Genomic DNA, 23,985 nt, shown 5'->3' with positions numbered 1-23,985 from the left:
CTGGGCTCTAATTTTCCTCATTCCTGCCAAGTCATCTAAAATTCCTCTGGTGTACTCTGAAGACTCTCCCACCTCACTCACTTTTCATCAACCAGAATTTCCACCCCTACTCTCCCATTGCAAACCCAGGATAACGCGTGTCACCTAGGGACCCTACCTTGCCAACTTTCCCGTCTGCAGACACCGGAAACCCGATGATGTCGAAGCCCGTCTCCCGTAAAATGGATGGATTAAGAATGCGGAAATCTTCTGGCTTCTTGGGCACAGATGAGGCAATCTTTTTCCAAAAGCCCTTTTGATTTGTCTGCAAAGTGAAAGACAAGACGAAGATGGGAGTTAACCCACATCAAGATGACAGTTGAGACAGGGCTGGGCTGGGCTGGACAGGGTGGAGTTGGGTTGGGTAGGGTTGGGTTGGGATGGGTTGACCTGAGTTGGGTTGGGCCGAATCAGACCAAATAGGGTTAGGATTACTGGATTAGGTAGGGTCAGTTTGGGTTGAGTCAGCTCAGAATGTGTTGGGCTTATACTTTGCCATAGCGGAGTTACATTTGGGTTTAGGCTGACTTGGGCCCAGTCAGATCAGGTTGGGTTGAGGCGCATTGGTAAAGCTTGGCTTGGGCTGGTTAGACTTGGTTTTGTGTGACCTGGGTTGGACTGAATTGGGTTGGGTTGGGTTGAATTGGGCTGCATTTGGCTAAGTTGGGCTAATTTGAGTTGGGTTGGGAAGGCCTGACTTGGCATTCGGGTAATTGGTAGGCTGGCTTGACTTGGGTGAGCTTGTCTGAGCAGTTGACTGTTGTTTGATATTCCAAAGTTGAGTTCAGTACAAGTCTGTGCAAGTTTGGTTGGACTGAGGTAGGCATCTGTGAAAACTCAAAGCCACTAATAACAGAAGCAATACAGAACCAAACTTTAAAGACCAAGCTCAAGTAGACTTTCCCCAAGTCTTTCCCCACGATACACACACTCACCATCTTCTTGCCTTGGGCCACTGTCTGTAGCCACGTCAGGTCCATGGGCTTGAACACCATCAGGAGGAGAAGCCAGTTGCCATGGAACTGCTCTGGCTTCGTGAAGGCGCTCTCCGGGTAGCACATTCGCATCGTCGTCTTGGAGCCGACGTCCTTCTCATAACCTTTGGTAGGTGCGTCATTTATTCTGAGGGGTTAAAGGGGGAGGGGAGAATTGCACAACAGGTTCTTACTTAGATGACAATAAATGAGTGACAGATGACAAATGACAAATGATGGACAGTACCTTTCACTGTATGAAGACTTATCAGTGAGTGTTTCCACACTCATTGTGTCTGCCCTACAGAAACTAGTTTGGGCACCCACTCGATAAAGACATAAATCTGTGCTAGAAAGCCTATTTCCCTGCTGCAAGAAGTTGGAAAACAAACATACAGAAAGTTTCCTCTGCTATCAATAAATGATGATAATGGGAAAAAACTGGGACTAGGCTTGTGCCAATCACATTAGCTATTACATGCAACAGCATGGGCCTACTCACCTTAAAACTACGTCAAAGTTGTCTATAACTTTTCCTAATGAGGTATCTTTTATTAGCCCGCCGTTTCCGACAATGACACATCGTAGGCAGGATTTACTGAAAGGAACAGAGAGAGAGAGAGATACTACCAATGAATACAGACAGTATTTTCCGTGAAGAATTTGACAGTACAAGCAGCGGCTTATACGTTCATTCTCACGCTGAAAAATGTCCCTGCAGCTTATACGCTGGGTGGCTTATAGAGCCAACTTTGAAATATAAAATCAGTCACAAAAGCCACGGCTGGGACACCCGTACTGGTGGCACAGGCTTGTTTTCGTTGGTTGCCGCTGCCATCTGATAACTCAAACCTTGGAAATAAAATTAAAATTCGAGTTGTCTGTTCTTCGGGTTAACAGAATTCCCTGAGTCATGGAGTCACAAACATATGCATGAAATCTGTTCATAATCTTAAACTTAATTCTGCTGTGACAGCATTCCTAGTGATTATTTTCCTGCTTTTTATTCATTCTCATGGAGTATTTTTTGGTACACAAATAATCATTTATTTTTATTACTTATATTTTATATTCTAAGATTTTGTTTTATCATTAAATAAAAATCAAGAGCTTCAATGGTGTACCTTCGGGAGGCAAATCTTTCATCTTTCCACCAATTGTGTTCAGCGTGACATGACACAGAATTTTGGAGTTTTTCATGTGGGTTTTCTGTTGGCAACACTTTCTGTGGTCACATGGTTATCGGTGAGAGCCAGCGATTGGACTGTCCATGAATGGGTCTGTGGTGGCAGTCAGGCTAGCCTGAAAACAGGGTTTGTCATGTTCATGTTCCATGTTCCACATGCAGCATGCATGCAACACAAGTTTTTCAAATGTGATGATGCGAACCACAGTCTCTTGGTGGAATTTTCATTTTTGAAGCGCATTTGGCGATGTTTTTTTTGATCGGCATCACAAAAGTTCAAGATAAATGTATATAGTGCAATGGACAGTTACATGTACGGAGATTTTTTACATAAATCCTATTCTTTTAGCAAGAAGTAGTCGGCCTGTGAGATGAAACAATCTTTCAACTTAACTGACTTTTGAGTCATCAAGATTTTATTGTACGTCCCCAACCACATAACTTTTGCTGGCCGCTTTGAAAAAAGAGCAAGAGCTGCTACATGTCCCACGCATGACACTCATCCAGCCTGCAAAAATGATTACATATGAGGACTTCAAATTCACTTTTTTATGGTGACACTGGTTCCCATTTTTCTTACACATTGTATTTATTAGGATCGCACGTAGAGTGGAATCATTGACGCACTTTACTGGCACTTCAACACACAGCACCTTCGTGGTTGGATCATCAGTGCTGCCATGCAGCTTATACATTGATGCGGCGTATACTGCGACTTTAAATCTTAATTTACCTAATTTTGCGTGCTGCAGCTTTTACACCGACAGGCTTATATTCCAAAAATTATGTTATCTGTCAGTTCTGACATCATGATGGACATTGATTTTTAATTTAAAAAGAGAAACCACTCTGGTTTGGAAGTGTGATTTCAATCCAGATATACGTACATGTATATGAGTATGTAGACTCTATCAAAGCATCTTCAGAGTACGCAAGACAAGGCAAAAACACTAAAACCATTATGAGAACACTGAGAACATGATAGTAACACACTGGCCCCTCAGGTTATTAACTCCTTACCTTTTAGATATAAAAGGTAAACTTGTATTCCAAGCAATACCCAATGTTTCTTTCACTAGTTTTGCTGAAATGCAAGAAAAAGGAAACAACTGTAAATGGCAAAATAAGCATGTTCAAGTGAAAACAATATTTGCTAATTTGCTTCAACTCGAATGACATGGTTTTGGTTGAAAGTTTTACACTACATAAATACATGTATTCACTCAACTCACTCAACGTCTCTTTTGTGACATTTCAAAGCAAAATTAATGATGTTCAACACGATAAAAAAGACTTGGTTTGTTGTCGACGTAGGGAAGTGAATGAAAAGTGAAAATTCTGATTAAGTCTCAGACAAAAAAAACCAGTCTTATGTTCAAGTCAACTGCTGATGCCCCCCGCAATATCGGCACTTTCAAGGATCATTACTGTGAATTTTCTCAGAATCCCTCTTGGAGCGTACATATACATGTTTGAAATCTTCTTCGACGTAAGAAAACTATTCAAAATCTTTCAGGAGTGAAGTGAACTGTAATGTGTAGTTTTTAAACATTCAAAACTGACCAAGCTTTTCTAGACCAGTGAGGGCGCTGTTGGTGTGATGTGAATACAGGAAGACACTGATCAGTTCGCATGTTTTCATGCTTCCAGTTGGAACGCTAAATTTGCTCTTTGGAAACCTTTCTGAGAAAGATTTCTTGCTGGCATATTGCTATATACAACGTATACGAGTACTTGTACATGTACAACAATATGTTGCCAAAGGAAATGGAAATCGTCCAAAGTGGAGTATAATAATCTAACTTTTGTTGAGCACAAATCAATGAACACTTAGGTTCAGTGCTTCTGATAACACCATAGTTTGGCTCATGAATATACATGTATGCAAATTTCTATTAGCATAGAAACAAAAAAAGCCCAAAAATACGGACAGAAATAGCAAAACAAAACTTGATAATGAAGTTAAATACTTCTATTACATGTACATAGTCCGGAAGAATGCCTTAAATATCTGAACATTCATGTTCCTTTTTCCCTATGCACATGTACCGGTACTGTAGCCCCCCCAAATGTGTCACACTGCTGGTAAGGCTGATGAGTCACATTCTGCACGCATTCCATTCAGACACAGGGTGTCAAAGGGCGCACAGATGTAGCCGATAAATAAAAAGGGTGTTCCAACTTTGTGCGTTTTTGGGCTGTTCCATGTGCCTAGAGTACATGTACATATACATGTAGGTGTTCCACATAGGGACAAACATTATGGTCAGAATATTCCAGGAAGCCTAGAGCTGACAGCTTAGGATTGATTCCCCTTTATCTGATTCTATGGAACTGTGAAACAATATGCTTACATGTATACATATAGAAATTACACTTGCATACATCATTTCAAATTGAAGAATGTAAGTTTGACTGAGAACAAGATGCCACTTACTTGAATCTTGTACACCAAATGGAAAGGGTAAATCTAAGATGTGAGGTTCTCTTTCAAAGTCCATGTTTAAAAATGGAGGTATACTCAGATTAAACCTGGAAGAGAAATTATCCAAATTTTACGTCAGCGAAGTGCAATAACCAATGCAAGATGTTAACATCTACTTTTACTTCTGAAGAGCCAGATTCCAAAGTCACAAAAACAAATCACATACAGAAAGGGACGACAGTCCCTGAAATTAGGCACGTGCACAAGAGCGTCGCCATGACTTTTCAGGCGGGGGGAGGAGGGGAGAAGAGGGGGGATTTTGAGGGATGGGGGGAAAAGCACTTTTTAGCGACAAACTGATAAAGAATTAATGGCAGTAGGAGGGGTCAATTCTGGGGTATTCTCAAGTAAACTTGTGATTTTCATCCCTTCCCTCTCTTGTTCATTTCTCCTGCTTTCAGTTCCCTTTTTCTTTCCTCCCCTGGGTGGCAGTGGGGAGAGGGCCCAACTTTCCCCTTGTCCCTCTTGCCAGCGTTTGCCACACCCATGGTTTTGCATGCTGTACATTCATTCAGCCATGGCCATGAACAGAATGGAAGGAGCATCACCAGGCAAGCTGCCTTTGGCAGCATGCTCTGTTTCACATTCACTTGTTATTTCACACTTACTTCTCGCCATAGACATTGAGCATTCTATTCCTCGAGCGTTCAGGAATACAAGTAACATTGGGAGATGCCAGGGCAGTGCTAAAAACAGAACAAACAAACAAAATCAAGAAACATCGTGTAAGTCAGGTCAGTTCAACCCTGTGGGAAAAATGGCAACACATCTACACATTCAACAAAGCCACAGCACTTTGTACATTCTGGTACAAGTTGAAGATATTGAAAGTGGTTGCAAGAAGAAACACTGAGTTGACGGAAATGTAATAAAACATGTGTTAAGGTCACAAAGGCTGGCTGAAGAGCCATTTCTCTGTCTGCTGCCCTCTAGAGTTCACAAGGGATTTCTGTAATGTACACATACACACATGTACATGTGCATGCACGTATAAAGCATCGGATGCAAACCACTTCATTAATTGTATACACTGTACATCTAACCAACATCATATGGTGCATTATGTACACTTTAAGAATAGAACTCATCACTGGCATGAAATACATGTACTGAGTGCTCAAATGTGCATATTGGTAACGTGTCAGAAAAATCGTCCCAATCCAATGTCATTTGAAAATCTGGTCAAATCATGTCATTCAGTGTCATCAGGGTTTCATCTGGGATTGAAACACCCGGTATTTTCCACTTACTTTGAGTCAGTGTTTCAAAAGTGCGGGGGGAGGGGAGATCACGAAAAGAATACAATGCATGAATATTTTACACAGCAAACCAATCTTCAAAATGCAGTTAGTAATGCATCACTTACATGTACTTGTATTTGGCTAACAATGCACACATGCACCCATGCCTCACCAAATGAAACTCTAATTCTGTTTTGGCAAAAAGTGAGCAAAAACTGAGTGATAAAATGTGCAGTCATTAATATTCTCACTACAAAATAAAACATCTCATAAAAAGAACGTCAACACAACTGTATACATACACCATGTTCCAATTTGAAAAAGATTGTTTCAAGAAATTCATACTGAATAAGAGTACGGTGTGCTGTATTTCAATAGCACTGGTATTTTATTTCAAAAGACAGTATGTGGTTACATAACAGTATCTTTGGAAATTTTATATGAGACAGAGACAAACAAGAGAACAGTGGTTGGGGTTTTTGTTGGGGTGTTTGTTTGTTTGTTTGTTGGGGTTGTTGGGGGTGTTTGTTTGTTTGTTTGTTGGGGTGTTGGGGTGTTTGTTTGTTTGTTTGTTGGGGTGTTGGGGTGTTTGTTTGTTTGTTTTTTAAAAGGGCAAAAAAGGAGCGGGGCTAAATTTCTAGGGAAAAAAGTGGCTAATGTTGTCTCAAGATTGCTCATCTAGAGTGGCCAAGTTAGCAACCTTACATCTTGTCTGCTACAGCACTGCAGGCAGAAATCACCATGAATGACATTCGGAACTCGCAACTTTTCCATTCCACTCATTAACTGCCGTTTGCTGGGCCTCTGTGCCTGGGAGATACAGCAAATCATGCCCCATCGAGATTGGTTTCTTGTTATGATAAGGGCCAGCTGTCTTAATACAGGCTATTCCAGCCACAGACAGCATGGGGATAGAGGGAAGCTTTGCAAGGGACCAACTTGAAGCATTGCTCAGTTTGGCGGAGAGAACAGGCACTGAAAGGTGTGGGAGCAGAAACTGAAATGAATACACAACAACTCGGTGGCATGAAAATTATCGATGGACCATGAACACGCACGCAGCAACAACTACATGTACATGTGCTGTACATGTACTGTACATACATGCAGTTGGCCCAAATTAGTGAAATGACACGTGTATGATGTGTATGTATGGTATTCTTAGCACGGAGAATCAGTGACAGAATTTTGGGCAACCTTGCATTCCCAAGTCACCAGTTTCCTCCATTTTTTTTTTTCAGGAAGATTCTGTATCTGCTGACCAGGAATTGGTCTAGGGCAACAACTGGGAAGTGACGCATTTGGATGTGGGAGGAAGTCTTTAAATACATTTGCACATCAAATAAATCATCATAAATGTCTGCTTCAAATTACCGAGGGATGGGGCTACTAGTATAACTGAAAAAAAAAAAGAATTGAATGGGGGAATGGCTGATGAATTTTAAAAAACCATGACTGAAATAAAAAATCAAGCAACCAAATATACTACTCAAAATAAGTTAAGGACCACTTTCTTCTTAACTTGTAATTTTTTCCAAGCAATGACTGGGGCCTAGTTCTTTCATTTTTTGCTTGTCTACATGGCTTTCTCATTGGAAAAAAAATTTTAGAAATGTTTCAAAACATCAAATGCACAGTTTCAACAGCAAAATATCTCATATAAAAAAAGTATACACAAAATAAAAAGTGGTCCTTAACATTCTTTGAGTAGCATATTCTGTTACCTAATGTATCCCATCAACGACCAAAAAAAAAATTACTGGAATTCAAGACCAACATGTGTACGCCTGAAAACCTGAAATCAAATGTCATCTGAAACCCTTGGATAATGCGTATTTGTGTCAACACGGCAGGTTTTGGTGTGCTCACTAGCAAAGCAGACCCCAGACTCAGCGTAGTCGGTTAATGCATATACTGGTACATTGGGAGGCTGGCTCCTAGAAATGCTCATGTGACTATTGCATTACCGCAACTTCCTTGGTAAGCTTAGCCCCATAAAAGTATGGAGGTGAGGTGTCACAGGATTCGGAATTACACTGAGACATTGAATACTTGACCCCTACATGTACACGCACATGTACATGTCCTTTGCTGAGTACAGTTCATGTGCATGTACATGCTACCATACTGATGAATGGTTCATCCATGTACATGTAGGTGTACATGTACTTCTCCTACGTACATGTACAATAGACACATTTTGTACATGTATTACATGTATATACATGTGCGTCATCTTCTTCTTCTAATTATTGCAACAACCTCCAATATGGGATATTTTAAGTTGCAGGTGCGTAGTGGCTAGTTGACTCTTCTTTTGATTACTGCAACAACTTCCACTATGGGATATTTTAAGGCACTAAAGGATATTTTTAGGTACTATGGGATATTTTATGGCACTGTGGGATATAGGATATTTTAAGGCACTATGGGATATTTTAAGGCGCTATGAGATATTTTGAGGCACCATGGGATATTTTAAGGCACTATGGGATATTCTAAGGCACTATGGGATATTTTAAGGCACAGTGGGATATCTTAAGGCACTATGGGATATTTTGAGGCACCATGGGATATTTTCTTTGTATATGTACACACCAGTACCGTAGTATGTATGTTGATGCACAGGTGCAGAGAAGGTACATGTATGCAGGATTTTGACCATGTATGGTACATAACCATTTTCTTGCTATTAACCAAAAATGCATTTGGTGCATTGTTCCCTCTTTTTAGCTTTTGTTTGTTGGAGGAAGTGCTTGGTCTTTTGACAAAATGACAGAGCTTGTGCATTCAAGAATACCCGGGTATGTGTTTAATTGTTCATGCCATAAATTTTTGTTGATTCCTGGCCGAAACTCAAATGCATATATGTACAGTAAGGGTATTACGGATACCACAGCAGCATCTTGTGGGAATCTTTTGCTTTGTATTTTTGACTCATTTTCAACAGAACTGTGGATCAAACATGCAACTTCTTTGCAAGAATTGACTCTACGTGACCTCGCCACCAGTGCTCTTCCAGCAATTCTACTTTCCGCCAAAGCCAACTCTACCACTGCCAAGTACATGTCCACCTGGTGTCATTGGGAGTCCTGCACAAACTTCAAGCCTGGTATCCCGGCCTTTCCTGCACAGCTATTTCATCTCTGCCTCTACATCACATGTGTCGCAACATCCTTGGGGGCCGAGTCTGCAGCAAAGTTACTTTCGGCAGCAGTGAAGTGGGTGCACAGCTTGGCAAGTCTGGAATCACCAACTGCTGAGGACCCCTGTCCAAACAGCTGTCCAGGGCTATAATCACATCAACGCTTCACCTACATGTATTATCTGAAAGGAGCCAGTTACTCCGGACATTTTGGTAAAGTTGGTCATTCCAGCACTTCATCAGCGGATCTTTGCATCTTGTTTATTTCTTTTATTAGCTACACTGGTTTTCTTAGATTTAATGAAATCAGCACCATCAGATGCAATGATTGTAAATTTGTTTTTATAATGACAGCCTCGAACACTTTAATACCAAGATCAAAAACCAAGAAATTTAGACATGGGTCTGACGTCACAATTGCCAGAACCCACAAAGCCACCTGCCCCATATCCATTACTAAAAGATATATCTCTGCTTTAGTAGATCCTGGTGATTCAGAGTTGCCCCTCCTTTACAGACTCACTAATTCCAAAAAAAGGCCTCATCCCCACCCCATACAACCTCAGCTACACCAGAACATGCGAGACAATTCTGGGTGCTCTCAAACCTTTCCTGACCGATATAACCTGTTATGGTCTTCACAGTCTTTGGTCCGGTGGTGCCTCGGCAGCATGCAATGCTCACGTGCCTCCCGAATTAATATCAAGACAAGGTAGATAGAAAACTGTCAAGGCTCATGATGCAGATTTAAAGCTCGATCTTGTAAAGACCCTTTAATAGGTTTGAACCCTTTTATAAATTTATTCACCATCGATAAATTCCAGCCTGTACGCCCTACGACTAAAAAAGAAAAAAAAAAAGGAATTAAATTGTCAGGTTGAGTTTTATACTCTTACAGATATATACCACAAATTAAACATGTAACCACTTGCCTTTTTCCTTTGAGTTAAGTTCAAGTATAAAAACTACTCACAGTGGAGTCTCAGCGTGGTATCAACATTTGATTTGAGCCGAGTTACTTGTCATTTTGTGGTAGTGAAGGAATGGACTCTTTGGCATAACAGGAGTCTTGAGTTATCAGAGTTTGCCTTATCTAGATTTCACCGTACTTAGAGTTCGGTCTACACCTTGATTCTGATTGGTATTAATTGTAACATGATGGAATGGATCCTTCAGTGAGTACTCTAAAATAAATTGAGCGAGTTTAAGTGCACCACCATTCCAGTAGTTCACCGAAACTTGTTTGTTTGTCTGCTTATCTGGTAGTATCTTTTCACATGAGGTACCGTAGATATAGAAAAGAAATGTGACCTGTCACCACAAAATGAGCTGAAAGTCGGAATTTTCAGAAATTGAGATATTGATATATTTGAATTCAGCAGAAAAAAAAGAGTTTTCCAGTGGTACGTTCATGGAACACTGATTACAATGTGACATTATTCTGGGAGCTTCCCGTCTTTGTTCCCAACATTGTTTCAACATTTCTGACCAGGCACAAATAATCAAAACAAATTGCTGAGAAAATGACATTTTTAAATATATGATCCAGCGAAATATTTGGAATTAAATAGGAGACAGGTTTCTCTTTCAAAATACTGCAAAACCCCAAAACTGACCTCCACTTCAATATGACTTTGAACCCTAAAAATAGGAAAGAACGGGATGGGACTTTACTCTCATTTTGTCATGACAGGTCACAAATTAAGTTTCTTACGTAGGAACATAGTGAGAAATTGAACTCTTTTTTGAGAATTAAAAAAACACTTTGTGACAACACATTCCTAGCCTCACTTCGAGATCTTCCTCTCTTGAAATATGGAAACCATCAGCACCAGCCCCTCAAACCCGATCCAGCATTTTTAACTATAACCTAAACCCTTTCAAATCATCTCCCCCCAAAAACAAAAAAAAAGAAAGAAAAAAAAACCTGTGGAGTAAGGAACTCCAAATCTACTGACAAAGTGCACAAATACACAAGTTTTGTATTCAAAGTTACACATGTACATCAGGATGTAACGATTTTCATTTCAGGATTACAATTAAAAGAAATGCACACAAGTCTATGAGAACTAGGATAATTTAATTGGAAATGCAGATTATATATTCACGTTCATGTACATGTATGTAGTTTGAGCTTGCTTTTGAGTTTGCTACCGGCAAATACTGGTACTTTAAAGCTGTTCCAGGTTTTCAGAATATGAACTTGCTACAAAAGAGCTTTTTCTGTTTTGATAGCACCGTCTTGAATCCCCAAAAGAAAATCGACTAATCCTGTCGCAGGCATGTTCAACAGGAAAACATCCAACTGGCTTTGAACACTGTGTGACAACGTTTCTGCAAGTGTACACTTACCTCATGTCTACCGCTTTCTGAACGATTGGTGATAATTTAGGTTTGCGGGCTGCCTGTGCCCAAGTCTGGTGCTGTTTTGCAGCAGGTTTTGTTGCCCCACTACCGGAATGGTCCAGCGGGCTAGAGCAGCAGGCACAGGTGAGTCCAAGCAAGGGTGTTATTAGGAGGTTGGGGGGAGGAGGGGGGTATCAACAGCACACCATGCAGTCAGACGGGAGGGAGAGAAGAGGGTTAACAACATTACAAGTGCTGTTACTGAAGGAGTCACAGGCATTAATGGGCAAAGACACAGGCAAGTCATTTGTTATACATGTACCGGTGTGTTCAATCGACAAGGTCGGTTGACTTTTTAGTTGTATTTCTGAAGGCCCCTCTTTCAGTGAATCCGGTAAGACATCACCCAAAAAACTTGTGAAGGATTAGGATGAAACTGAAAGTGGTTTAAATACATACACCGTGTTCGTGTATGCACTGTACCCGTACAAGTACCGGTACGCATGAAGCAAGGTTGAGAAAATGGAAGGGATGTGACAAAACCGGGTATTTGGACAAGATGGCTTTCAGGCAAAATGAGGATGCGGGAGGACAAGAAGATGAAGGAATTAGGGTTGTAACAGGTAATGAGAGAAGAACTACCGGTAGGATGGGAGGGGATTGAATACAGAAAGAGGGAGTAGAATGAGAGGGGGTTACAACTTACAAAACAATTTTAGACAAGAGATTAGATGGAAAACTCTGCAGAAGCACGTTACAGAAAGAGGTGGAATCTGGGAAGGAGTAGGCATACGTATTAGGATGGGAAAGGATAAGGTTAGTCAGGATCGTCAAGGAATAAAGGCTGGAAGGAATTCTATATACATAGCTACGCAGTGCATGTGCATACACTACAGAGAAAAGGGTTAAGACAGAAGAGAATTTGGTTGCAAATAAATGGGTATGAAAGGGGAAGAGATTAGATAACTGTGATTGCGATGAGAAGGATTACAAAAGGGTTTCATAGGTAAAATTCCAGCTGAACAAATAGGCAATTAAAGGAAGAGTGATTACAGAAAGGAGCATAAAAAGACGGATAAAAAAGGAAACAGGGTTAGGATTGGATGGGATTAGATGAAAGGGGTTAGGATGAGAAGGGGTAGGAGTGTTTGATGAAAACACCAAGAGTGTTTGATGAAGACACCAGGAGTGTTTGATGAAAACACCAGGAGTGTTTGATGAAAACGCCAGGAGTGTTTGATGAAGACAGGAGCAAAGGACCAAAAAGTTAGGGCAGAGAGGGATCACCAGTTGCAGAATGAGAATGGTTGAGACAAGTAGTACAGAGAAAATGGAGAAGGATGAGGCTATGGATGCAAACGTGCATGAACAAGGATGAGGTATTGGCAATGTTTAGCGCATGTACATATGCACCAACTGGCTGTGAAGGCACTTTTGTTTTTACTGTGACAGTACGAGTGTAAACGAGCTGCAGAGCTTGGTGTATGGCCAATTTGCTTTAGTTGGCTATGTTTGTCCGGCTTGAGCTGACATCACCATGCGTCTCTCTGGTTCAAACATCTGCAAGACTTTTCACCAGTGTATGATGCATTTGTGAGGTAGGGTGAGGTGACATTTGGTGAGCAAATCTTTGAGATTGCTCAGCTTGTTTATTGTGAGTTTTATTTCTAAGAGATACCATACAACCACCAAAAATGAAAGTTAGAACTACATGTAGCTATAATGCAAGTTCAAGTTCATCTGGACTCCAAAACCTCACCTTCCCAGATCTTTCTAAATCCATCATGAGATTTTTGAGAGGATGTTGCAGAAGAGCGGAAAGGTACGGTACTCTGTGTGTGGTGTTACTTTTACACAGTGGATGACGCTCTCTCGAGTTAGAGGAAGAAATGCCTTGTGTCTCCTACACAGTGTTAATTTTGGATTCAACATACATGTAAAATTCTGCTAAGCAATATTTTTGTTATTTTACAATAAGCTGGAAATGGCGCACCGATAGAACTTTCCTAACCACTGTAGAGGACACGCCACGCATACTTAATACTGAGAAGAGCAGGTGATGGAAGAAAGGGCAGCACCATGGAAAAGACTGGACAAGCAATATCTCTTGTCAAGCGAAGATGACTTTTAATGTGGACCATCTCTCATCCCTTGTTTTATTGGCCAATGCATAGCAATGTACATGTACTGGTAACAGCCCAAGTCTGCAACCCCTTTCCCCTCTGGAGTGATGAAGGTTTCCTTTGCCATTGACAAAAAACCAAAGTTTGAGAGAACGGCCAAGATACAGAGGCACTTCATAAGCAAAAGTCATGTTGCTGTGCTGAAGCACAAAGAAGAATAGCTACATGGCTACGACATGGACGGCGACTGGTAAAGGTACCGAGGCAGTAACCATCAGACAGATAACCTTACGCACTGCTCATTGTTTGCTCCATAACACTTGACAATGTTTTCACAAAGAGTTTCTCACTCTCACGCACATTCACCTACATGTGCACTGTATGCGCAGGATAAAAACTAACTCCTTCGGCACCTTGTCGAAATGCCTTAATGTCAGTGTCAATTTTATTTGGCATTTCATTTCTGACCCATCACTCACAATGGGCACATGCAAGATGTTTGAAACATGCAGCGTACACCTGCACCAATTGATTGCCAATAATATGCTACTCACACCAGCACCTGTGATAGCCAGTAATCCATAGTAAACAAACACTGACTGCTTTTCAGGGTGGGGTTGCCATGGTAGAGTCCACATTCAAGTTTATGATTAAATAGTAAAATTAATGGATGCCATCTGAGAGGTCTTGTTTGATCACGAGATCGAAACTGTTGGTGAAGTGGTATAATAATAAATTTTTTTACACTCATGGAATGCAGAAAATGTTTTTTACACCTCCAACACCTCTCAGTCAGTTGTTCTACTTTTGCACTCAATGGAATAGTCCAATGGCTGAATACAGAGGCCTGTTTTTGCCTTAATGCCATTTTGTTACTTAGCCACATTATACAGTACATGTAAGTATTCATACTATTCAGAAGAAAAGCCAAGCTACGTAATTATGGACCCCCTGGCACTCTGTGTGACCACTCATTACAGTTCCACTGTGCATGTACGTTGTACTGTTTACACACAATTCACCCAACTAATTTTCATCGGTATGTGCACAAAACACTAGTGTGTTTACACAGATGACTGGCACACAGAGCGGCAATGAGGTTGAAGTAAATGTACAGTTTGTACATGTCCTGCATTGCAGCTGCACAGCCAACAGTAAAAGGACACAGAAAACTCAAGCACGACACAGCGGCGCAAGGAAAGACTGAAGAGTTTAATGTAGCACAGGGAGATGTGTTACAGTAAAATTCAGTTAGAGCATTATGAAAACTAACATGAATGGCCCTAAAAATGATGGTTGGGGTTCGCAACATGTTGGAACAAGGTTAATGACAGATAAGTAATGTGATGTCTATAGAAACTGTGCATGGCAGCCATCTTTCCAGAAGCTGCTTTTGTTCCACAGGGATCCACATGGGTAGACCTTTTGTGCATCCTCCATACCAAAAGCACTACTGGAAAGAAAGCTGCTGTGAAAAGCCTCTGTAAGATCAAGAAATGCAAGACCTATACTATCCTGGTTGAGAGCTCTACGGTAGATTAATGAGTCAGTTATTTCCCTGGGACAGTCCTGTTTCTGTAAAGTCAGAGCTATACCAAGTCCCTTTGTGAGTACACAAAGTATACCGAAGCAGAAGGTGTTCTAGTTGGAGTTCTGCTCAGCACGGTGAGGCCAGAGTGCTTGTATGAGCCACAACCAAATTACATGGCTGTGGCTTGAAATAATGCATGTGTGAAGTAAGCACAGAGCCACTAATTGACAGCTTGCACAGGCCTAGAACATTTGGTAAATGGGTAGGAGTCACAAGGCAGAAGCTGAGAATGCCCAAGTACAGTGTACTTGTTAAAGGATGAGCATTTAAATTCAAGTCCTTTTGCCCGTGACTGTACATTTTGTAGATAGGCTCATCAAACTGCAAGTCCAGAAACTAAACTCCATTCAAGGGCACACATTTACATGAAAAAAACTTTATCTCTTAGTCTGGGGGTCCAAACGAACCACCATAATAAACATGTCACTACATGTAAACTGCAAAAGCAAGACGGACTTAACATATTACAAAATAACTACTGTGATTTACATGTACATGAATATAGGCATTGGGAATTATTAAGTTTCACCCCAAAACATAACCAAAATCTGTGATATCAAATCAAACATTCCACACTGGGAGCATACATCTCACAGCAAACATTTTCTAAACAAACCAGTAGTATTGCATTCCAAATAAACTGGCATCATGGATCATACAGGTTTGGTAAGCAATCCCTGCCATTTCTACAGCATGCTCGACTTAGAAGGCTCTTTTGAAAACTCACCGGTTTATCGGTACAGCTACCGTGCCCCCAATCTTTACACCACCACCTATGTTTCCTCTGGTGTGGCCTGAAGAGGGATAACAAAAGGGAAAAACAAATCATCAAAATGACCATGTGCAAGAGCAGACTAGCAAAAACACTGAGCAAGACTGTTAGCCTCTTTATGCAGGTAGCAACAATACAAGGTTTGAAACACTTGGGCGTGGTTATTATACACAACCATGTGTAGCTTTAACCTGTTAAAGGGCAAGTATGGATAAGGTGCAAAGTTGGTGCGCACACAAGATTGGAAACATGGTCCATTCTTGTCCAACAGTGCCAATGGATTGGGTGGGGTCCTTAGTTTAAAAGTCTTGTTTCAGACCAACGGGAGGGGGGTCCCTCCTCAAATCAAATAGACTAGAAGACGGGTGAAAGATGCGAAAGCGTTGATCTTGGCTGAGTGCAAATATGTGTACTGCACTGCTCACCTGTGGAATCTGGAGGCTTTGTTATTCAAAATAAAAGCGGCATCTTTTTGCACACTTGATTAGTTTTCTTGCGCAAAAAGACTGTGTTTAGATTTGTTTGCCTCCTGTCTGCCAGCATCTGCTAACCCAAAATATCTTCCTACTTCTGCTGCTTTTTCTACCAGGTTACAAAAAGAAAGCTTGATTTGATAGTGTGTTGTAAGATCCTGAAACTATCCATCATCCTACACCATCTGTTTGTTGACTGTCATTTCGTTTAAATAAAGATATCATGATACCGACACGGTACTTTGTACCTACACCCCTCCTGTGTGTTTGTTTTGGGGGCCTGTTGAGGAAAAAAATTCTTCCCAGACCGTTACAAAAGGAAAAATAAAATCCAATGACTGAATGTTTGTACACACTTGCATGTGTGTGTACCAGTATGCACAGCTGGTTTACGACTGGACACCTGCATGTGTAAACGGGGCACTGCATACCAGTATCTCCAACTGTCTCACTTGCAACATTTTAAAATGTTCTAGTGTTCAACTTTAACAATTTTTCTTTCGTCAAAACAAAAAACCCGAAAACCAAACATTAAATACTTAACAGGACAGCAAACTGACAGAGCAGAACAAAACAAAAGATTTTATGTACATTAATTTTCACTAAAATTTGGAATGGCAAAATATTAAAATTCAGCCTAAAACACATGCTTACATGTACATGTCCTGTACCAAGTGAGCACATACATGTTCATATCAACTCCTCATAATGTGCTATTCTACCGGTAACTCAACGCACAGCTGCAAACTTTACTGTAAATTGAAAGGTGGCACATTTGGGCCCATCAGCCCCCATATTATCTTTTACTGCGTGCCAAGCTTGCTTGAAGATTGAGTGAGTCGTTATCACGCTTGTGCTCATGGAACACAAAATAATGTACATGTAATGGGCCTTCAGCCTTGTGGTATACGGGACACAGATGCACTACACGCACATTACTTCACGTTCCACTCACACTCGTGTGATAATTGATAATGTGCACTCACTTATTTTTAATGTTCACATAGTTGAAGGGGGGAAACAGGACTGAGAATTACAATTACAATGGGCAGGAATAGACTTATGGACATATATATACAATGTACATGTAAGTAGACAACGGTACAGTTCATCAGTACTATGCCATTTTCTTTTAAGATACCGAAGTTTTTAACTTCTGGTGAACAGCTGGTATAGTATAAAATGGCATTCAAAGCTCTTCTACAGTTTTGCTTTCAGATATCACTTTCAAACCACAGAGTCATACTCCTTAATTAGAAATTTAATCTGTTTTTCACTGCCATCCAGCTAATACCAACTAATGATACGAGATCCGAGGACGATTATCTGACGAAGTGCAGGGACATGTGACCAGACTCCCAGCTCTTTATTTGCACACTCACATATCCAGCAGGTCTGCACTCCAGAGGGAAATTAAGTGCCCTCAAAAATTAAACCCAGCCAGAGCCAGTGAAACGGAATGGAGGTTGTCCCACGAGGGGGGAGTGCTTCATGACAAAAAAGAGGAAAAAAAATCAAACATTCCACAATTCCTCCCCTACCATCAAAAAGGCCTTCGGAGAATGCCCAAGCACAATGTCAATATTTATTATCTCGTCTTCATGAGTCAATGTTGAATACAGGATCACATCTCGCCAAATGGTAAAGTAAGTTGGAACACACTGGGACCTCAAATTCAGGTCAGTAAAATGGGAATCTAAAACAGCAGTATCCTGCTCAAAATTGAGTACACTCAATGGTATCAAGTTGGCTGGTGGGAAAACTACCAAAAAGAATGGAGTTCATGAATAGCGTGATAAAGACAATGTACACAGTCTCACTGGCATTTGAGAATACTCAAAAAAGGCCTGGTCCCATTTTTTTTCTCCATTGAACATGGCAAGTGATCTTTACCATGTCCTTAATGGGCTAAGGAAGAGCATTTCCCACATTATTGGATCCTGCAGATGGTGACATTCACTATTAACAGGGGATATAGCCCACCAAGATGGTTAAACCTACTTCCATGGAAGATTTTACTTGAAGAAAAATTTCCTTATAAATAGAGTGGACCACTTGCAGCCATCCTCAATTCAATCGAACCACATTTTGAATCACACCTTATTCATAAAGATACATGAAGTCATGACATTAAAGTCTTTGAAGATTTATTCCTTATGGTACATGTATGTTGTCATTTTGAAGAAAATGCTTAGCACAGAAACACATTAAAGAAAAACAGTACATACATGTAACTCTAAGCGTACATGTACATATCACAAATGCTGTCAAGGACTATACAAAAAAGCCACACGCAGCTAATTTCCACCGTGGCCAACAGAGTGGTAAAATGGGTTATCTACTCTACACATTTCCAGTGGAAATTTTCTGCAACCTTTCATATAGCACAGAGAGCAAAATCAGCATGGAGTTCAAAATGCACATACACACTTGCAAACATCAAGTATAGGTTCACAAGCAAAAATCACTAATTGATTAGGAATGAGAACAAATAGAAACAGAGCAGAGTGATATGATTTTTTGTGAGCCTGAAATTCTGTACGCAAATATGAACTGAGCTAATGTGAACATGCTAGTCCATGTTATTGAATCCTTGCAAATACAAGATGTTCATACGTACCATTTGGGAAACAAGGCAAAATGGATGCCCGTAAATTCAAAAGCAGATAGTTTTTAATGAGTGTGTGTAGTAGATGTATGGTTGATTATTTCAGAAAGGGGAGGTACACATTTCTCCTCATGTTATCGTCAGACGAATAACTGCAATTCAAGTGTACGGTTCCCTTCCTCAAAGGTCAAAAAACTGAACTGAAGTCAGGGTTCTGCTTTTCCTTTCCACTTCTTTTTGAGGTTGCTGATTTTGTAATTATCTTCAAGCCTTGCCCTGTCCATTTCAATTAATGTGGCAAACAGTGTCATGAGTTCAGATCATTTAAGCAAGGCGGGATGGGAAGATTACCATGCACATGCAACTATTTGCAGACACACATGGGGTCTAACAAAAAATCACACTCATGCGATGGTGGTGCGATGAGCACATTTGGCACAAGACTCCTGGTGAGTAGGTCCTAGTACTGCTGATATTCAGTTTAAGTCACTCTTTCAGTCAGGCACCCTTATCGTTCTACTTGTTTTCTAGCCTAAGAACCTGTGCAAATTTATCAATCGCACAGAGACTGCATGCAAATGCAGGTAGCATGCCAACGTGTGCGAAATAACACACCTAAAAATGTAAACCAACATATGAAAATGTGTGCAAAGTCATGTAGATTGCGGAAATCGCGGACATTTGACTCGTGGGAAAAACCAAGATTTCCACATTTGAAATGTCCACATTCATTGACAATTACAACATTTCCAGTTTGAGACTTGTGGTTTCCACATACCGTGGGTCGAACCACGAAGTGATGCACAGGATACTGTGGGCACACTACACTGTATGAAGACCACAGACAGACTTTGCAAAGCCAATACCTCAGTGCATGGTGGGGCAACTATAGAGAGTACATATAGACCTCTGCATGTACATTGTAAATGATACATGATACATCATTTCATGGTGCAGCCGACAGTGTGTGGAAAAAAAAAAATTCACGGACAAGCGTAATATACCGGTGGAGTTTGTAACTGACATCAAAATGCATTGACCTTTTCCTTGAGCTACATACATGTGCATGTACAAGTTACAGCAGTACCAAAACCTACATGTACTTTCACACCAAAAAAAAAAAAAAAAACAGAAAAATTCTTGCGATTCCATCACCTGGTCCTGAGTCCACCTCTGGCTTGGTTCCAGCACATAACTGGTCATGATTCCCTACAGCATGAGAAACAATTGCCAACAACATCATAGGATGAGAAAATGGCATACCATACATAATGACTACAGTGCACACATGAATCATGCAATTAATGCCCCAAAACACAAGGGATGCAAAATGCATTTACAGCAAGTTGTCTGCCATGCACAAAACACTTGTGTCACTGTCACTTGCAAACAAACTTATTTCATAGGCAGTTTTTGATAATTTGATGTACATGTAGACTTATGTTTTTTCGCACTTGTGTCACGGTTTAACAGAACACCAGCAGTATTGGTTGCATTTACATGTACAAATATCTAACGAGAAAAGAAATTTCTTTTAAACTACACTAGGAAATCTGAACTGAGCGAATTCCTTATAAAGACCACCTGAGCACAACACGAGTACACATGTACATGTGTTGCCATGTGCTATTCATAAAAAGGTCAACAGACAACGTCTCCGGTGGTGTCAAATGCAGCAGATACAAGATACGTTGTGTAAAATTAGGGTCGAAATGTCACCTTACATGGACACTGCTCCTGGGCCGATATCGGCTGATTTACATTTGTACATCCTGAACACTCCATTTCGAGTACAGTTGCTCAATGGCACGATCCCCAGGGTGAAAAGGGAGCTGAGATGGTTTCAGGAATGTTCAGATGATGTGAGTCCAATGTACAGGGATAATGAGAATAAACACATAGAGGTATTCCGTGATATGCGCTATACAAGAACTGACTACTATTACCATTATGTATGTGTACATGTACATGTACTCTCGTCTGTAGGCCTACATGTACATGTACTGGCATGAGGCAATGGAGTTGTAAGTGGACACGTACCTTACATATGTATATGAGCATGTTCCATGCAACGTGCATCAAATAAATGCTGAACACATTTCTACCTGCATGTACAGTGGGCCTACCTCTGCTTTAATGTGCATGTGCTTAGAAATTTTTTTTTTGGGGGGGGACGGTGCAAAGTGTCTCCTTTCGTGCATGCAGATACAAAGAGAACACCTCCCCCCAAAACAATATTTGACTCCCTACCCCCCCAAAAAAAACATCAACTCTCTCTCCCACCAAAAAAAAAATTCAATTAAAGGAAAAGTATTTTACACGCAACTCCAGATGAGGACAGTGAAGCCCATTTATTTAACCAGTGTCAACCAATTCAGGTCATGTTTACAACTCGGTCTTGGTTTGTACTTCATTCCCAAAATACATGCAAAGGCAGGAATTGAAATGCAATCTGACCGAATGAGAGCCAAGAAAAATTAGAAACAAAGTCTAGTGTATCACAGGTGCAGCTGCGGGAGGCAGGAAACAAGCCTGTTTGTTTTTCCTACACTCTTGAGTGTGGCAGGATTGCTGACAGCAATTACATTCATGTGCAGGTGTACATGTAAATCCACCACCAGTTCCAAGTATGCCATCTGGCCCCGAAGAAGCTGTTACCAAATTTGTCTTTATTCTGGGAAACACTACATGTACTTATTAAAGTTACCCTCAACTTCACATTTTTCCCTCATTACTTGTTACAAACAAAATAACAAAAACGTCTTTTTGACAACCCTTTCTGTCAACAGTCAAGAAAAAGTCTTTCCAAATAAACCAAAACACAAAAACTAAACAAATATCTCCTCAATGGAAGGGCAAGAGTCGCCCAAAGGTCATATTTTGCCAAGCAATCCTCACTCCGTAGTCCCGTCTGCACCCTTTGCAATTTTGTTCAAATCCACAAGAATATAATTTCCAGGAATTCAGCTGAAGTTCCTGAACTTAAAATCGGTGCCATTGCTGTAAGAACAGTTTCCTTGTATGGCAAAGAAAGATAAGGTTAACTAAATATATCAACAAGACAAGCCTCTTTAATTTTGATTGAATTCACATACCACGAATTTCATTTCCTGGTACTGGACACTGACTGGCACCACAGAAAATAAAAGGAACTCTACCAAGTAGGTTTGATCCTACTGTAAGTGCATACGGTCTGGAATTCAGGAAACTGAAGCAATTTTACCTTGGAACAATGGACTTTTACAGAATAGGCATGTTCACGTACATATCTAAGTAAGATGCATTACACCAGAAGGGTGCAGTGTCCCAATTCAAGGAAAATTCTCCTGCCAGGCCAAGGTGCACAAAAAATACCCCCCAGAGATTGTTTCGAAAAGAGGGGTCTGTTTGGGCCAAGAAATGGTGAGTTTGTTTCTGCATGCAATTGGGGACCCTGAACAATAGAGGACAATAAGGTCCCCGATTGACAGAGGGTCCCCGATTGACAACTGTGTACAGAACATATGGGTGGTCTTCTAAAAAACATAAAGTACAAACAATAGAGGAACAATAGGGGGTCCCCAGTTGCAAGCAAATATACACTTCTGTGTGTGTGTGTACTGGTACAGTGAATAATAAATTTCCAGTACAAAATTCTGTATTGTCTTGTGAACACCTATCCACCTGCAGTCCATATAATACGCAGTCACCTTAAGTGGATCATAATTCTGCTATTTTTGGACAAGGACAAAAAAGAGACTATAAAAGGTCACTAGATACATTAACATGTACAAGTTTATACCAGTACACAAGAGTGTGCGATGCATTAGCAAGGATGCTGGCCAATTATTACATGCGCATGTACGCTGAACGCAATTGAACTGACACAATGCCTGGTCTCTTTATTGCTGATGATCTTGCTTCACCCAAATTGTCTTCGTGTAACTGGTTCACAGTGAATCAAAGGTCCGCATGCAATGTAAAAATTAGAAAGCCAAATGCCACATCGTCCTATTTCACATGCAGAACTACATGCCGGTACATTCCCATGTGCAAAAAACCGAACTTATGTCACATGCAAAAAAACAGTACACTTTAGCAAGGCACATAACTGCGGCAATACGGTACCATTCCAGCGGCGATAGTGGAGAGTCTTAGTTGCATGTTTACTGGAACATGTGATATAGAGATTTTTCATATGACATAACCAGACGGGCAAAGGCATTTCAGGGTAACCACCATGTCTGTGGAGGCATGTACTTTTCAAATGTGTGTATTGCTACAGGCAATTTCATGTACACAAGAACGTCAAGAGACTTTGAAGACGCACACGCTTCCATGGATACACCTGTGTAAATTTAACGCTGACCGTCAAAAACCACATGACTCAAAATCCTCTCTATTTGTTGTAACCAAAAGTCAACAACATAAACCCCCACCTCCAAAACACGTTAATTTCCAGCATTAACTGTCGTTTTGCATGTGTATCCGATCACATCATTTGGGTAGTTCACAATACAAAATAATACACTATGTATGTACAACTTATTTTGAGTGAAAATAGGGTTGATGTAGATTCAGAATTCGTCCACAGGAGAAGAGATAAAAATGTCTGACCGTATGTTTGAAAATATCATGAGTTAACTTAAAAAACATGTTCTCAAGAAAGAACCTGGTAACATGCCCAGCCCAGGAGGCACGTCCTCCCCCCAGCGGATGCCTGTGTCCCCCCTTACCCGCGTGCCCCACATTTGAAATCTTTGAATAATATCTGTTGTAATACAGCTGCAGCTTACTTTCATGTGATGTCCCCTTGTGTGCATCCCAGATGCCCCCCCCCGCAGATGCCTGTGCCCCCCTTACCCGCGTGCCCCCCATTCGAAATCTTTGAATATCCGTTGTAATGCAGTTGAGGCTTACTTTCATGTGGTGTCCCCTTGTGTGCATCCCAGATGCCCCCCCCGCAGATGCCTGTGCCCCCCTTACCCGGGTGCCCCCCATTTGAAATCTTTGAATATCCGTT

At 40.8% G+C, this 23,985-nt stretch overlaps 1 protein-coding gene across 8 annotated transcripts in view; it reads right to left on the bottom strand.

The window, feature by feature from the left end:
* The window catches only part of LOC110982962 (CMP-N-acetylneuraminate-beta-1,4-galactoside alpha-2,3-sialyltransferase-like), a 41,939-nt gene that overhangs the window by 9,445 nt on the left and 8,509 nt on the right, over window positions 1-23,985 (bottom strand). For 3 of the 8 annotated variants that reach the window (XR_015425641.1, XM_087138051.1, XM_087138052.1), the window contains 9 exons: window positions 20,139-20,192; window positions 15,858-15,924; window positions 11,423-11,542; window positions 5,293-5,370; window positions 4,637-4,731; window positions 3,220-3,283; window positions 1,516-1,611; window positions 975-1,161; window positions 158-304 (listed from right to left, as the gene is read on the bottom strand). Coding sequence is in view for 7 of the 8 variants with exons in the window: in XM_087138051.1 (XP_086994177.1) it covers window positions 158-304; window positions 975-1,161; window positions 1,516-1,611; window positions 3,220-3,283; window positions 4,637-4,731; window positions 5,293-5,370; window positions 11,423-11,542; window positions 15,858-15,924; window positions 20,139-20,192 (908 nt within the window). In the remaining variant the exon portion in view is untranslated. Of the gene's footprint in view, window positions 1-157; window positions 305-974; window positions 1,162-1,515; window positions 1,612-3,219; window positions 3,284-4,636; window positions 4,732-5,292; window positions 5,371-11,422; window positions 11,543-15,857; window positions 15,925-20,138; window positions 20,193-20,707; window positions 20,951-23,985 lie in introns of those variants that run through there. The other 5 variants (XM_087138053.1, XM_087138055.1, XM_022241789.2 and 2 more) reach the window with 4 other exon arrangements.

The sequence above is a fragment of the Acanthaster planci genome, linkage group LG06 (assembly GCF_054643075.1).
Source record: "Acanthaster planci isolate LZ-2023a linkage group LG06, COTS_SCS, whole genome shotgun sequence".
Classification (NCBI taxonomy): Eukaryota; Metazoa; Echinodermata; class Asteroidea; order Valvatida; family Acanthasteridae; genus Acanthaster; species Acanthaster planci.
Note: the sequence above shows the minus strand (reverse complement) of the source record. Positions and strands in the feature narration are given on the sequence as shown.